Source organism: Callithrix jacchus, chromosome 18, assembly GCF_049354715.1.
Source record: "Callithrix jacchus isolate 240 chromosome 18, calJac240_pri, whole genome shotgun sequence".
In the NCBI taxonomy this organism is placed as follows: domain Eukaryota; kingdom Metazoa; phylum Chordata; class Mammalia; order Primates; family Cebidae; genus Callithrix; species Callithrix jacchus.
Genome location: NC_133519.1, coordinates 24,206,165 through 24,223,254, shown reverse-complemented (window position 1 = coordinate 24,223,254; position 17,090 = coordinate 24,206,165). Strand labels below are relative to the sequence as shown.

General features: G+C 42.8%; 1 protein-coding gene across 3 annotated transcripts in view; it reads left to right on the top strand.

The window, feature by feature from the left end:
* The window catches only part of FAM20B (FAM20B glycosaminoglycan xylosylkinase), a 49,822-nt gene extending 37,217 nt beyond the window's left edge, over positions 1 to 12,605 (top strand). For 2 of the 3 annotated variants that reach the window (XM_078356237.1, XM_035280250.3), the window contains exons 5-7: positions 43 to 234; positions 2,832 to 2,891; positions 8,033 to 12,605. In XM_078356237.1, the coding sequence (XP_078212363.1) occupies positions 43 to 234; positions 2,832 to 2,891; positions 8,033 to 8,264 (484 nt within the window). In that variant the 3' untranslated portion in view covers positions 8,265 to 12,605. Of the gene's footprint in view, positions 1 to 42; positions 235 to 2,831; positions 2,892 to 2,976; positions 3,211 to 8,032 lie in introns of those variants that run through there. The other variant, XM_078356236.1, reaches the window with a different exon arrangement.
* The last annotated feature ends 4,485 nt before the right edge of the window (positions 12,606 to 17,090 follow it).

Sequence of the window (17,090 nt, the reverse complement as noted above, 5' to 3'; positions counted from 1 at the left end):
ACAGTGTTGATTCTCAGTGCTGGTGATGCTGCTTGTCTCCAGGTGGGAGTATGATGAGAGCTACTGTGATGCTGTGAAGAAAACATCCCCTTATGACTCTGGCCCACGCCTCTTGGACATCATTGACACAGCTGTCTTTGATTACCTGATTGGCAATGCTGACCGCCATCACTATGAGAGCTTTCAAGATGATGAGGGCGCCAGTATGCTCATACTTCTTGATAATGCCAAAAGGTGAGACCAGCAGGACTGTCCTTGTCAGGGAGGGGTTTCTGTGTATGAAAGAAGGGCTTTTTCAAGAGCATCCTAGAAAACATCCAGAACACCATTGATAGATGACGTCCTTCTTTTTTCCACTTGAAGTCTTTGCTCTTGGTACCTATCCTTCTCTCCACTCTCAGGGATCTCAGTACTTCAAAAACTGGAAAGGTGATTCTTTCCAAGGAGTCTAAGACTCTATGAGCCTCTTCTCGGACAACTGGAAACCAAGGTCATTTATTTGTTACTACCTACATCATTCTTTCTTGGCTATGATATTTGATGTTTAGAAGCTTGAGAAATACAGATGTAACGGCGTGTGGAATTTGTTATTAAATGTATTCAGAGGTTCATGAAATTAAAAAATTAATTTATCTGATAGGATGTTTTGCTATTTTTATTTTAGTCTAGGCCATACTTCTGCTATCATGGGAAGAAGAGCAGTTGCCTAGTGTGGTTTTTATATATAAAGACGAGTTACTTTTATCTTGAATAAGAAAAGTTTATTGATTTTAAATAAATAGAATGTCCTTATTTTTTTAGGCCTGAGCTATTTGAAGAGCACATCATATTTCCATTTCGCACTCTGCATTCTCCGTGGTAGCCAGTTTAATGCCACACATTTTTTTTTTATACGGAGTCTTGCTCCGTTGCCCAGGCTGGCACAATCTCAGCTCACTGCAACCTCTGCCTCCCAGGTTCAAGTGATTCTCCAGCCTCAGCCTCCTGAGTAGTTGGGACTACAGGCACCCACTAATTTTGTGTTTTTAGTAGAAACGGGGTTTCACCATTTTGGCCACTCTGGTCTTGAACTCCTGACCTCAAGTAATTCACTAGCCTCAGCCTCCCAAAGTGCTAGGATTATAGACGTAGTTTCACACTTTTAGTTGCATTTAATAAATATTTGCTAAATAAAATGCTTCCTTGGAGTCTAGAATTTTCCAGGCCCTAGGTCACTACTGTTAACATTGGTTCATTGGTTGTTGGAAATAAACTGAAATAAGCTAAGACATGGCTCCTCAGCAAAGAGTGCTTAGGCAGCATTTGCTAATGATGCCACCATCTTTTTTTTTTTTTTTTTTTTTTCCTAGACGGAGTCTTGCCCTGTCCCCCAGGCTAAAATGCAGTGGTACTATCTCAGCTCACGGCAACCTCTGCCTCTTGGGCTCAAGTGATTCTCCTGCCTCAGCCTCCCAAGTAGCTGGGATTACAGGCGCCTGCCACTATGCCCAGCTAATATTTGTATTTTTAGTAGAGATGGGGTTTCACCATTTTGGCCAGGCTGATCTCAAACTCCTGACCCTTGTGATCCACCCGCCTCAGCCTCCCAAAGTGCTGGGATTATAGGCGTGAGCCACCATGCCCAGCTGATGCCACCATCTTACACTGAACATCAGGTGCCTTGTGCTTCGTGAAAGATGGTGATGGCCACAGAAAATGAAAGACCAGGAAACATTGCCTCTCTCTCTACCCCACTATGGCAAAGCACATAGCACTCATACTGTGATACACATGATATTTGATATTTGGTGTATATCAAAATAGTTGCTTTGTCCATTCGGGCTGCTATAACAAAATGCCTTAGACTGGGTCATTCATAAACATCAGAAATGTATTGCTTACAGTTTTGGAGGCTGGGAACTCTAAGATCAAGGTGCCAGCAGATTCAGTGTCTGGTGAGGGCCTGATCCTCAGATGGTGCCTTCTATGTGTCCTCATATGACAGAAGAGGTGCACATGTTCCCTCTGGCCTCTTTTATAAGGGCACTAATCCCGTTCATATGGGCTCTTCCCTCATGACTTGATCATCTCCCAAAGGCCCTACCTCTTAATACTGTTGCACTGGGGATTACGAGTTTGAGGGGGACACAAACATTCAGACCATAGCAGTTTCCTTTGCCTTGCATTACTGGAGGACCTACACTGTACTAAGGCTACCAGACGCCAGCTGTTAAGGTGAGCCTCGTAACAGAGTGAAAGGTTGACAGTTTTCCAGAATCAGTTCTTCTTTTCTAACTCTGAATTGCTGCTAAGGTAATTTTTGCATCTTCTGTGAGTCAGTTTCCTCAGCCTCTGAACAGTTTTTCCAATTTGAATCTGTATCTATACTTGTAGGGAATAGGATATTGCTAATTTGGGAGTAGAACAAGTGTGACCTTCTTTTTACAAGTAATGGTCTTCTGCTTGTTTGTGGGAATCTAATATAAATGGCCTTTATTTCTCTCCCTACTCCTTAAACCTTTTCAGCCTTAGGGGTCTTCAAGTTCTCCCTTGGTCTGTGAACCCCACACTGTGTTTACCATAGTTATGCTCCAGCACCTTGTAATATCTTGGCAGGAAAAGGTCCCTTGTAAATGAGTATATTTGTTTTCAGATATTTTAGTACAAGCTGTTAGGGATCCTGTGTCTAATTGGTCATGCCCCACTTGTTTTCAATTTAAGTGATTTGAGCTGCTGGAGCGTGAAATTATCTAGGATCACATTTGAGCTTCATATAAAATTTATTATTACTTTGATGCTAAGAAGAGAATGGTACTTACACCTAATTCACTAAGTTTTCATTTAATTTTCAGCTTTGGGAACCCCTCGCTGGATGAAAGAAGCATTCTTGCCCCTCTCTATCAGTGTTGCATGTAAGTTATGCACAGCAAATACATGTGCCTACATTGCCTTCCTTCCCAGGCTCAGGTAACAGTACATCATTTTCTTGGCCCTCAGACTTCCTGATACCTGAACCATGCTTTTCAAACATTTCCAACCTAGAACCTCTTGAGATCCTGAAATGGGATATCAGGGAAAGGTAAAGGCAGTGAACCCAAAGCTCAGAATTCATCTCAAATTTTGTATGAATAGAAGGTTGTATGCATTCAGTAATACATGTCTGTGTTTGGTTTAATATCAGAATATAATCACCCATACTCCCCACCCCACCAAAGTAAAATTGAATAAAAACTGTATCCCTGGTTACTACACCTGGTTCCCTTCTGGTTTCAAGTCCTCTCACTCACCCATCAGAGACCACCTGGGGTTTGCATATCTCAGTTTGAAATTATCTAAATCAAAAGTAACTTTTTACATAAATAATAATTGATTTTTGCCAGGTACACAGTGGCTCACACCTGTAATCCCAGCACTTTGGGAGGCCAAGGCAGGTGGATCACCTGAGGCCAGGAGTTCGAGACCAGCCTGGCTAACATGGTGAAACCCCATCTCTACTAAAAATACAAAAAATTAGCTGGGTGTGGTGGTGGGTGCCTGTAATCCCAACTACTTGGGAGGCTGAGACAGGAAATTGCTTGAATGTAGGAGGCAGAGGTTGCAGTGAGCCAAGATCGCACCATTGCACTCTAGTCTGGGCGACAGAGCAAGAGTCTGTCTCAAAAAAATAAATAATAAATAATAATTGAATTTTTAAAAAACTCTATATTGGAGAACAGAGGATTGAAAAGTGAGTCAACAGACACTTTACAAAAGAAGACATACATGAGGCCAACAAACATATGAAAAGATGCTCATCATCACTGGTCATTAGAGAGATGCAAATCAAAACTACATTGAGATACCATCTCACGCCAGTTAGAATGGCGATCATTAAAAAATCTGGAGTCAACAGATGCTGGAGAGGATGTAGAGAAATAGGAACACTTCTATACTGTTGGTGGGAGTGTAAATTAGTTCAACCATTGTGGAAGACAGTGTGGCGATTCCTCAAGGACCTAGAAATAGAAATTCCATTTGACCCAGCAATCCCATTTCTGGGTATATATCCAAAGGATTATAAATTGTTCTACTATAAGGACACATGCACACGAATGTTCATTGCAGCACAGTTTACAATAACAAAGACCTGGAGCCAACCCAAATGCCCATCGATGATAGACTGGACAGGGAAAATGTGGCACATATACACTATGGAATATTATGCAGCAATCAAAAACGATGAGTTCGTGTCCTTTGTAGGGACATGGATGAACCTGGAAACTAGCATTCTCAGCAAACTGACACATGAACAGAAAATCAAACACCACATGTTCTCACTCATAGGTGGGTGTTGAACAATGAGAACACATGGACACAGGGAGGGGAGCATCACACACTGGGGTCTTTCAGGGGGAAATAGGGGAGGGACAGCAGGGGGTGGGGAGTTGGGGAGAGATAGCATGGGGAGAAATGCCAGATATAGGTGAAGGGGAGGAAGGCAGCAAATCACACTGCCATGTGTGTACCTATGCAACAATCTTGCATGTTCTTCACATGTACCCCAAAACCTAAGATGCAATTAAAAAAAGAAAAAAGTGAGTCAAGAAAATAACATAAAGTCTAAGTTCTAAGAAGCTTCTTTTCATCATTCCTGATATAATTTTATTATTTTTTTATTATTTTTTAAAATTTGAGACAGGCTTGCTCTGTCACCCAGGCTGGAGAGCAGTGGCACAATCTTGGCTCACTGTAACCTCTGCCTCCCAGGTTCAAGCAATTCTCTGCCTCAGCTTCCCAAGTAGCTGGGATTCCAGACACCCACCACCACGCCTGGCTAATTCTTTTATTTTTAGTAGAGATGGGGTTTCACCATTTTGGCCAGGCTGGTCTCGAACTCCTTGACCTTGTGATCTGCCCGCCTCAGCCTCCCAAAGTGCTGGGATAATAGGCGTGTGCCACAGCACCCGACCCAATATAAAGAATTATTTATTAAATTCCAATAACAGGAGTGACTACTATACAAGAAAACTAGGGCTGAGGGAGAGTACCCAAGGAAGGACAAGCTTGGAAGGGGACCTCTTCCCAATGACTAGAGTTTGGACTTCAGTGGAGAAGGTTTAGCTCAGCCCACTGGATAGCAGAGAAGTTTGCTAGTTTACAAGTGCCGAGCAAGCCAGAAGCAGTTCTCTGGGGTGCAGGCAGGGTATAGGCAAGCCACAGCTGGTGTCATGACATGCAGAGGGAGAGAGGAAATCCAGTAGGAACCTTCTGTGCCTCAGGTAAGGCACACGTGTGGGCCTTCAGAGGGAATTGGGGCCAGGGTGAACAGATGGCCTTTAAAGCTCTGGTTTCCATGTTGAGAGGGCTTCAGAAGAGTTATCTCCAGGCCAGGCTAAGTCTTCAGGTCACCAAGGACCCACATCTTCTGGGAATGTGGCTAGACAGGGATTCACTGGATGACCTGTCTGCCTCCCCATCGCCACCATGGACCCACAGAAGCATTCAGGGAGCCCCTTCCTCCTGCAGTGTCCCCCTAGCACCCTCTAGTGAGAAAGCTTTAGGGGAAAGATGCTCAAAGGAATCCTGTCCATTGTAGCAGAGCACATTTTGTTTTTGTTTGCTTGTTTTTGTTTTGTTTTGTTGAGATGAAGTCTGACTTTGTCACCCAGGTTGGAGTGCAGTGGCAGGATCTTGGCACCCTCTGCCTCCTGGGTTCAAGCAATTCTCCTGCCTCAGTCTCCTGAGTAGCTGGGCTTACGGGTGCCTACCATCACGCCTGGCTAATTTTTCGTATATTTAGTAGAGACAGGGTTTTACCAGGTTGGCCAGGCTGGTCTCAAACTCCTGACCTCAGGTGATCCGCCCACCTTGGCTTCCCAAAGTACTGGGATTACAGGTGAGTCATAGTGCCCGGCCAGTAGAGCATATTTTGAAGAGTGAATTTGGAGCTGAGAGGAAGTAATGTGATAACTTAGTCTTGCAGAGGAAGCTCTGATTCTCTTGGCATTTGTAATATATTTCAGAATAAAAAACAACTGTACTCCATCTGTTTGTCCCCTCCATGCATGCTTTATGCAAGTCTTCCTTACCTTTTAAATTGTTGCACAACAGGCTGCCTTTTACAGAATCAGACATTTCTGTATACCCAGTAATTCCTACTTTGCCCACAGAGAGCTAAGAACTTTTCTTCTCAGATAAATAAAAGATACGCTGTAGTTGGTGTCTTGGTTTGTTTTGTACTGCTGTAACAGGATACTACAGACTGGGTAATTTATTTTATTTTTTTGAGATGGAGTCTTGCTTTGTCGCCCAGGCTGGAGTGCAATGGTGTAATTTCAACTCACTGCAACTTCTGCCTCCCAGGTTCAAGTGATTCTTGTGTCTCAGCCTCCCAGGTAGCTGGGATTATGGGCATGCACCACCATGCCCAGGTAATTTTTGTATTTTTAGTAGAGATAGGGCTTCACCATGTTGCCCAGGAGGGTCTTGAACTCCTGACCTCAGATGATCTGCCTGCTTGGGGCTACTAGAGTGCTGGGATTACAGGCATGAGCTACTGTACCCGCCAGACTGTCATTTATAATGAACAGAAATTTATTAGCTCACAGTTCTGGAGGCTGGAACGTTTCAGTATTAAGATGCCAGCATCTGACAAGGGCCTTCTTGCTGCCTCATCATGTCACATGGCAGAAGGTAAAAGGGCAAGGAGAGAAGGCAAGAAGGGGCCAAACTTGCCTTTTCTTTTTTGAGATGGAGTCACTCTGTTGCCCTGGCTGGAGTACGATGGCGTGATCTTCGCTCACTGCAACCTCCACCTCCCAGGTTCAAGCAATTCTGTGCCTCAGCCCCTACAAGTAGCTGAGATTACACACATTCACCACTATGCCCAGCTAATTTTTGTATTTTTAGTAGAGGCGGGGTTTCACCATGTTAGCCAGGCTGGTCTCAAACTCCCAACCTCAGGTGATCTGCCTGCCTTGGCCTCCCAAAGTGTTGGGATTATAGGTGTGAGCCACTGTGTGCCTGGCCTTGAACTTGTGTTTTCATAACAGCATTAGTTCCACCCATGAGGGCACAGCCCTCATGACCTAATGACCTCTTAAAGACTCTACCTTGATACTGTTACAACAGCAATTTCATCATGAATTTTGGAGGGGACAGACATTGAAATGGTAGCAGTTGGTGAAATAATTAAGGCAGATAGGTATCCTTAAAATAATTTTTTCCTAGTAAAAATTTTTTTAGACTTCAGAAGCACATGAAGAAGGAAGTTTGTAGTACCCATTAACATCTGAGGATACATCCTCTTATTAACTTTGTAGTGTACTTCATTCTAATCCTGTGTGTGTGTATATTTTGTTTTCCTACAGATTTGAAGTAAAATAAGTTTTTCCTCCAACTTTTTCCCCCTACCCAGCATCATATCATAGGCATTTTCCCGTTTCACTAAATTTTCAAAATTGTTTTTAACAGCTACATGGTATTCCTTTCAGTGAATGAACCATAATTTAACTATTTCCCAATCATTGGACATTCAGATTGTTGAACATTTTTCCTGTTGTAAACAGCACTGCAGTGAACATGTATGTATATGTCTGTACATATCTCTGATTAGTTACCCAGAAACAATGTCAAAACATGGTAATGTAGGCCGGGTGTGGTGGCTCACGCCTGTAATACCAGCACTTTGGGAGGTTGAGGCAGGTGGATCAGAGGGTCAGGACTTCAAGACAAGCCTGGCCAAGATGGTGAAACTCCGTCTCTACTACAAATACAAAAATTTGAGCCAGGCATGGGCAGGTGCCTGGAATCCCAGCTACTCAGGAGACTGAGGCGGAGAATTGCTTGAACCTGGGAGGCGGAGGGGGTGACAGAGTGAGACTCTGTCTTAAAAACAACAACAACAACATGATAATGTGGCTTACTTATTATGTAGGGGTAATTCTAAGACAAAAATGATTTAGTTAAAGTATTTTACCTAATTATTTTTTTTACTTTTTTCTGCCTAGCAGGCTTTCAACTCTGTTTGATAATGAGAAGCTTTATGTACCTTGTTCTATAACTTTTCTTCCAGTATTCGGGTTTCTACCTGGAACAGACTGAACTACCTAAAGAATGGTGTGCTAAAGTCTGCCTTAAAATCTGCCATGGCCCATGACCCCATCTCCCCAGTGCTCTCTGATCCTCATCTGGACGCTGTGGACCAGCGGCTCCTGAGTGTCCTGGTCACCGTGAAGCAGTGCACTGACCAGTTCGGGATGGACACTGTACTGGTGGAAGACAGGATGCCTCTCTCACACTTGTAATTGTCAACACAAAATAAGTGAAACTTATTTTTACAAAGATAGAGAAACAGCACAATCAATTCCAAATGGTATGAGATGAATTGGAAATGGCCAGCGGCAAGTTCTGGTGACAGGGGACAGGGTGGCCTTGGATGTCTTTGGTGTTTTCTATCGTGGAAAGTAAAGCAAAGACTACAAGTTTCAGAGCATGGAGACATTCCTGCTGAATCGCCTTCTGACTTCCTCGGCAATTGCCCGTTCTAGCAGTGGGCATCATAGTTGGTCAGTCTTAATTCCCATGCCAGAGGACAAACAGAGGTGTGACATTTGGATGGATGAATACTGGGACTGGCTCTGGAGTGTGTGTTTTAAGTTGAACCTTGCAGTCCTTTCTCCACGCCTGTGGATTTTGTGGAAACACTTTGCAATCTCGTGTGTCTTTTTCTTTTTCTTTTCTTTTTTACCAGAACTAGTTAAATTGGAATGCTTGCTGCCTCCTACAAAGTGGCAGCCAATAAAACCTTGCATTCCATCAAGCCAAAATAGCACACTCTGTTGGAGGAGATACATGTTTAGGATAGAAGGACAAAAACAAGATGTTTGGGCTTTTAAGCCATTGGGTAGTATTGTTTTGATGATCTTAGAGGAGGGAAGAAAAGAGAGTGACTTGGTAGAACCAACTGGGGAGATGACTGAATTAGTGAAAAACAGGTTCCTTTGTATTTAGGTTCTTAAGGTATGTAAAAAGGAAAAACGACTTTACACCTAAGTAAATTCTGCATTCTCACAGTTGTGTCCCAATTAACCAAAAAGTTGTTTCTAGAGAAAATACTATTACCTTCTAAGCATGATTCTCTTATGGAGACTAATTCTTCCCCCTTTTGCCTAAAGCAGTCCTTTCCAAATAATACCTTGAATATCAGGTAGCCTGTGGTCTCTGCCATCCTCATTTCTCTTCTGAAATGAATTTCCACCTCCGCCTTTAAGGCATTTTGTCACTGAAGCTGCTGTTCACCAGAGATCTGCAACCTTTTTGTCCCTAACGAGAAAGGGACACGCCTACAAGTGAGAGTGTATACCTTACTGGTGACTGGACTTATCTTGTGATTTTGGAAGACTGGAAACAAAGATTTTAAGCCGCCGCCTTTTTTTTTTTTTTGAGACCAATTCTTGCTCTGTCACCCAGGCTGAAGTACAGCGGCACAATCTCAGCTCACTGGAACCTCCACCTCCTGGGTTCAAGTGATTGTCGTCGCAGCCTCCATAGTAGCCGGGATTACAGGAGCCCGCCACCATGCCCAGCTAATTTTTATATTTTTATATAAAATAAAATATAAAGGGTTTTACCATGTTGGCCAGGCTGATCTCAAATTCCTGAGCTCAGGTGATCCACCCACTTGGCTTCTGAAAGTGCTGGGATTACAGGCATGAGCCACTGTGCCAGGCGAAGATTTTAAGTCTTCTGAGCCTTGAAGTTGAGGAGGTTAAAAGGAAGAGCCTTAAGATTTTGATTTATGGCAAATCCTAATTCCATCATTCAGTCTTGTTTGGAGTTTTGAACCCATGATGTTGGATTATGCTTCTTTCTCCTCTTAGCACTCTCAAATTTCAGGTTGCTGAAACACAGTTTTAGTTTTGTGTTCTGGCAAAGTGATCGCGACATGTAAGTAGTTGCAGTAAAACATAGGGGCAAAGGAAGACAGGCCTGATGTGCCCACTCTCCTGTGGACTAAGAGCTGTGTGCTTTTCTCCTGCATCTTGTTGAGGTGCTGTTCCAGCTTTGCATTTCTGTCAAGCAGAGGCGAATATTTAAACAGTGTGGTTGACTGCATTTAATGCCAGCCATTGGAAACTAGTTTCAGGCAACCACTCTTTCAAAAACGGCTTTAGAATTTATGCCCAGTTTTCTTGCATTGAAAGATAACTGAGTAACCTGTAACTATTTTTAAATGGCATGAAATTAGGAAACTTTTATATATTTTACATACATTTTTAGACGGACAGAACAATGGACTGAGTTATAAAAAGGGTATTGAATTTAAGAAGACAGAGACTAGTACAAAACACACAATTAGTGTTAACCAAAGGAGGCATTGACTTCAGTGTTAAGGCTACTCACCGTTGTGTGTCCAGGGAATTTCACAGCTCAGTATGAGAATACCTTGTTAGTGCTCACCCATGAGCTTCCAGGTCCAACTGGGAGGAGATAATAGGAAGAGGTGTGAGCTTTGCTCTCCCTGTAAATGTTAGTTGAACTGAATTATGGATTTGTGGTCTTTCAAATACGTGACGCCGTTAGTATGCCACACTGAAATGAGTGAGAAGGCTTCTCAAACTGGGAACTTTGTAACATTGAAGGCCGAAGATTCTGCTAAGGAAAAAAGCAGGCAGAAAATAAAATGTCTCATCCTTTCTTCAGAGCATTTGCACAAAATTTATCATTTCATTTTATTCCCACCTATTTTCAAACTCGTGATTTTAAAAGGCATTCTGATCTATAAATTTAGAATTTTCATCCGTAAAATTTAGAACTCTAATTCATAAAGTTAGAATTAAGCTAATAGAATGGTGTCACATGGCACTGAGAATATAAATTTTTGTTCTAAGTCAGGATTGGAGTAAGCTGGAAAAGCATGGTTAGGCAAATCTTGGAGAAAACCAGCCATAAAGTTACAGCTCTAAACTTCAAACTGTTTGAAAGAAGAGGTGGGGACCATGGAGGTGCAGTGGCTCATGCCTGTAATCCCAGCACTCTGGGAGGCCAAGGCAGGTGGATCACTTGAGGCCAGGAGTTCAAGACCAGCCTGGCCAACAAGGTAAAACCCTGTCTCTACTAAAAATGCAAAAATTAGCCGGGTGCAATGGTGTACACCTGTAGTCCCAGCTACTCGGGAGGCTGGGGCAAGAGAATCGCTTGAACCCGGGAGGTGGAGATTGCAGTGAGCCAAGATCCTGTCACTGAACTGCAGCTTGGGCAACTTTTTGAGACTCTGTCTTAAAAAAAAATAAAATAAGAGGTAGATGCTTTTTTTAAGTTTTGCAACACTGTCCTTATAGTTTATTTATTAGAATCTAAGGCTGTTAGAGTCAAGTCGTTGCAGGGTTTGGGTCTGCTCTAAGTTAGGTATGCCTGCCAAACATCCAAAGGTAGATGTGAAGACATTTTAATACTACAAAAGTAGGAAAATCAGAACTCATGGCCATTTCCTGCCCTCCTCCCACTTGTTGAAAATGTTTATTCTGAAGTTTGAGTGGCTAATTTGAGTATAAAGGTTTTGTTATAAAACTGTTCTTTAATATGAGGCTCCATTGTGAGTTTGGGGGAGGTGTAAATAATTTTCTGTGTAAAACAAATTCATAGGATCTGATTTGCTCAGAGTATTATTCAAGAATGTATTAATAAGGCATTGCTCCCTGTTTGCACTCAGGGTTAATATGTCAAATGAAATTTAGGAAGGAAATAGAAGAATTCAGGTACATTAATTGCATATTATTTTTGGAAAGATGAATCTTATATGTGGCAATTTTTCAATATCACCCATAGCCTGCATTTTCTTCCAAAGAAATCCATCTTTTTTTCTTAGAAAAGAAAATGCTCTTGCCTCCCCTTCCCATCTGCCGTGTTTCTTCAGCCTTTCTTCTCTATCACCGTGTCTTCTTTGAGCAGTGAATGACCACACCTCGAAGATGGTAAAACAGCATCGTTGGTAAGCTATCTTACATGACTCATCCTGTGAGTTTGAGCTTCAGGAAACATGAGTTTTAAAGGTATATGTAATGTATATAGTCGTATATGTATTCTAGCAAGAAAAACATATTTATTTTGACAAAGGGGAACACTGACTTACATTGCTGAAGGACTTGCAGCTAGTGAAAGGTTCTCAGTCTCTGAGAGTGGACCCTAATTAACATAAAGGCCATTCATCAAATACCTACTGAGCAACTCTGGTGTGCCAGCACAGGTCAGGCACACTAGTGAGCCAGGCACACCTGGCCTCATGAAACTCATTCTACAGGGGAAGGCCAGTTTTTTCCCTTCAATTCCTCAAGTCTGGGTGGTGACAAGGTAGGGGCTGGGTACTGGACTACCACAGGTTTTTAGGAACTAAGGTGTTTCTCATAAACACAAAATGTTGGGTGAAACTGGGAACAACTTACTGGGAAGCTAATTTATTTGCTTAAATGGAAAGTGTAGGAGCCACTGCCCTCTCTTTTGATCTGCCAAGGATTTCCTCTCAGAGCTGTTGCACAGAGATTGTACTTGGTAAGATGTCAAACAAGACAGATAAGCATCTAAATTTCTAATGTGTTCTGTGGGTTTCAATTCTGAAAAAAGAAAATGAATAAAGATTTTAATAAATACTGATGTCTGATCATCTTCTTTCCCCTCTTCAGGATATTTCTAGTGCTTCCTATTTCAGTTTTCTTCCTGTTTTGTTAGGGGACAGAAGAAGATTGCATCTTTTGTACTCAAATTTCCAGGAACTGCTTCACAGTATCTGGTGGATAAGACCCTTTACATTTCCTCACCTATCTTCCAGCAGTTCATACTAGATTGTAACTGTACCAAAGTTTTCCATGGGATCATTCTTAGGTGCTTTTGGAGTTAAAAATACTTAACTCCATTTTTACAGCTTCCTTAGAGGTAAAGAATTATGAATCCTGAAGAACTTGTCAGCATAATACGAAAAAGGCAGGAAGAGAAGGCCAGTTGCCCTAATAATACATCTTAGCACACCTAGATTTTTAACTTTTGAAATAGAATCCAGCATCATAAACCTCAACCAAATAACTGAGCAAAGTTCTTAAGATTTTTATTGGGGCAGGCATGGTAGCTCATGCCTGTAATCCCAGCACTTTGGGAGGCTGAGGTGAGCAGATCACCTGAGGTCAGGAGTTCAAGACGAGCCTGGCCAAGGTGGTAAAACCACATCTCTACTAAACATACAAAATTAGCCAGGCATGGTGGCACATGCCTCTAGCCCATCTACTTGGGAGGCTAAGGCAGGAGAATTGCTTGAACCTGGGAGGTGGAAGTTGTGGTGAGCAGAGATAACACCATTGCACTGCAGACTGGGCAACAAGAGTGAAACTCCATCTCAAAAAAAAAAAAAAAAATTGCTGGGTGCGGTGGCTCACGCCTGTAATCCCAGCACTTTGGGACGCCGAGGCGGGTGGATCATGAGGTCAAGAGATCGAGACCATCCTGGTCAGCGTGGTGAAACCCCATCTCTACTAAAAATACAAAAAATTCGCTGGGCACGGTGCCGTGTGCCTATAATCCCAGCTACTCACGAGGCTGAGGCAGGAGAATTGCCCAAACCCAGGAGGCAGAGGTTGCGGTGAGCCGAGATTGCGCCATTGCACTCCAGCCTGGGTAACGAGCGAAACTCCGTCTCAAAAAAAAAAAAAAAAAAAAAAAAAAGTTGGGTGTGGTGGCAAGTGCCTGTAATCCCAGCTACTTGAGACGCTGAGGTAGGAGAATCGCTTGAACCCGGGAGGTAGAGGTTGCAGTGAGCTGAGATCACACCATTGCACTCCAGCCTGGGCAACAAGTGAAACTTCATCTAAAAAAAAATTAAAAGATTTTTATTTTATTTGCAGCATATTTGTGCTAATTTTTGTCATTTGTATGTGAATACATGTGGGAGGCTGGTAGAGCCTGGTCTGTATATCTCACTGATTCACCACATACAAATTCTTTTCCAGGCTAGATTTCAGGATTCATTTGCTTCTCAAGCATATCAGAACGACTTGAGAAAGGTAGGTGGGAGTAGGGAGGGCAGGGCTCTGTTGCTGGGTGATTTTACCTAGTATGTTTGCTTATAAAACTGATTTTTAGCAGCCTTCATTTTGTAAAATAGATAGGAATGGTCATAACCACTGGATTTCCATGGGCAGGGTTTTGTAAGGTATGTTGCAGTAAAAGCCCCAATGAATATGGTATGAAATCATAATTTGTGAGATGTTTGGCCTGTCATCAGTAGATCTTTGCGCCAGTGTGCTTCGAGCTGTGGATACCACTATGATAGTGACTGTCTTTTCCCTCAAAGAGCCTGAATTACAGAAATTAATTGCAGTAAGAATAAGAAACAGGAGAGAATCAGGGAGGTGGGGATTGGGAGGGATTGGATTAGGCAGTACCCACATTGAAAAAGGGGAGATTGATCCAGGCTTGACAAGAAGTGTGTATAGAACCCCTGACTCCGGAAATGCACAACTATTTGCTTAGTGGATCGAGGGCCTCCTGGGCCAGTACTTTTAATACCTGACTCACCAGAAATATCCCTTCAGAGGTTTCTCATTGTTCTTGGAAATGTTTATGTGCCCTGTCTCTTGAGAGGACATTCATAGTCCACCTCAAGTGCTGTATAAATGTTAAAGGAACATAGATGAGCTGGGAAATATTCCTGTAATGTTTTCAGAGTTTGTTTCTTTGTAGAGATGGGGTCTCACCATAGCCAGGCTGGTTGGTCTCATGCTTGACCTCAAGTTATCCGCCTGCCTCGGTCTCCCAAAATGCTAGGATTATAGTCATGAGCCACTGTGCCAGGCCGAGACTTGCTTTTGAACCAGGGTGTTTCCAAGGCAGATGGTTGTGACTCTGCCTTCAGTGGGGTTAGGAAGATGTCTGTTGTAAAGCTAGGTCACATTCAGATTACATCAGTAAAGGTGCGTGTGCCCATTTTGCCTTAGGCTTTTTTTTTGGATTGACAGTCTTGCTCTGTCGCAGGCTGGAGTGTAGTGCATTGGCACAATCATAGCTCATTGCAGCCTCAAACTCCAGAGCTCAAATGATCCTCCTCCCTCAGCCTCTCAAGTAGCTAGTATTACAGGCATGCACCACCACACCCGATAATTTTCTATTTTTATTTTTGGTCTCAAACTCTGGCTCAAGCAACCCTCCTGCCTCAGCTTCCCAAAGTGCTGGGATTACAGGCATAGGCCATGACTCCCTGCACAGAAAGACCGTATTTATTTATTTATTTATAACCTGGCAACTTTCATTTAAAGAAAGACCTTAAAGTGCAGGGTTTGATTCAGTAGGTCTGGGGCCTGAGATTCTGCATTTCTGACAAGCTCCTGGGTGATGCCAGTGCTGGGGTTCTGGGACCACACTTGAGTAGTACCATAATGCTTGTAAAATCACAGCTGTCAGCCAGGCGTGGTGGCTCACACCCATAATCCCAGAACTTTGGGAGGCCAAGGCAGGCAGTGAGGTCAGGAGTTCAAGACCAGCCTGGCCAACACAGCGAAACCCTATCTCTATGAAAATTATAATATATACAAAATTAGCTGGGCATAGTGGTGTGCACCTGTAATCATAGCTACTTGGGAGGCTGAGGCAGGAGACGCACTTGAAATCGGAGGCAGAGGTTGCAGTGAGCCGAGATCGCGCCATTGCACTCCAGCCTAGGCAAAAAGAGCGAAACTTCATCTCAAAAAAGAAAAAGAAAAAAATCATAGCGGTCTGTAGTTTTCCCAATAGCCTCTAGATGTCCTCGTCATTCATGAGATATGGCTCCTATACCTTTAAAAGCAGCACAGCCTCCAAGCCCTGAGACCAAAATGAATATTTATTGAAATACTCAGTCTGGGTAACAACAGCGAAACTCCGTCTCAAAAGAAAAAAAAGAAAGAAAAGAAATACTCAAGAGACGTGTCTAGAAACTGGTGTTTGGATTTATTGTTTCTACACAAAACCGACTGGTGAAAAAGTGTTTATCTCTTTTTTTAAATCTTGAAATCAAGTTGGTTGTCAAAGAACTTTGCAGCTAACCTACTTTATTTACCATGGGATGCTAAATCCAACTCAGAACATCTCAGAAATGAGCAGTTATCCCTACATGAAAGGGATAATTCTTTCCACAGATAATTAAGAATTCTTTACTTCTTATAACTTGGACGGTTTTAATAAACTGTTGTTACTACTAGTAAATTTTTCACCATAAATTCACATACAAACCACCAGTATTAAGCCATCCTAGCCTCCTGTATAGACCACCCAGAGCCTCCTCCAGGGCTGGGTAGATACAAAAATTAAAGTGACTATGTATTCAGTGTTGATGCCGCACTCACTGAATAAGCTCATTGAATCTTCACAGCAGCCCTATGAGGGGACTATTTTATGATCCCTTTTTTATAGGCGAGGAAACAGGCATAGGATGCTTCAGTAACACCCAGGGTTGCACAAATAGAAAATGGTAATCACTATACTAGACTGCCATTCAGACTCAAACGATGTTTGTTGAATGAGGTAATTTTTTTTTTTTTTTTTTTTTTTTTTGGTTTTGAGATGGAGTCTCACTCTGTTGCCCAGGCTGGAGTGCAGTGGTTCGATCTCAGCTCACTGCAACCTCTGCCCCCTGGGTTCAAGCCATTCTTCTGCCTCAGCCTCCTGAGTAGCTGGGATTACAGATGCCCACCACCACGTCATCTGATTTTGTATTTTTAGTAGAGATGGGTTTCTGCATGTTGGCCAGGCTGGTCTTGAACTCCCGATCTCAGGTGGTCCATCCGCCTCCGCCTCCCAAAGTGCTGGGATTACAGGCATGAGCCACCACATTCGGCCTAATTTTTTTAGTTTTCCAATAAGCGCTGTGGTGTGTGCATTGTTAATTGTTTCCGGTGGATTCCACAAGCTTGATGCATACAGTGCCGGGCTAGTGCCATGGCTCCTACTCCATGAAAAGTTTTTGACATCACACTGAATGAGACACTACAAACATTTTGCTTTTCAACTGAACCTTGTGGTGTCCTAGCAAGGTGCTTATCTGGTTTCCATAGGCGTTTGAACGAAAGGCAGGGGCAAATTTGATAAGCTTTTGAGAATGGAGCAGACCTGGC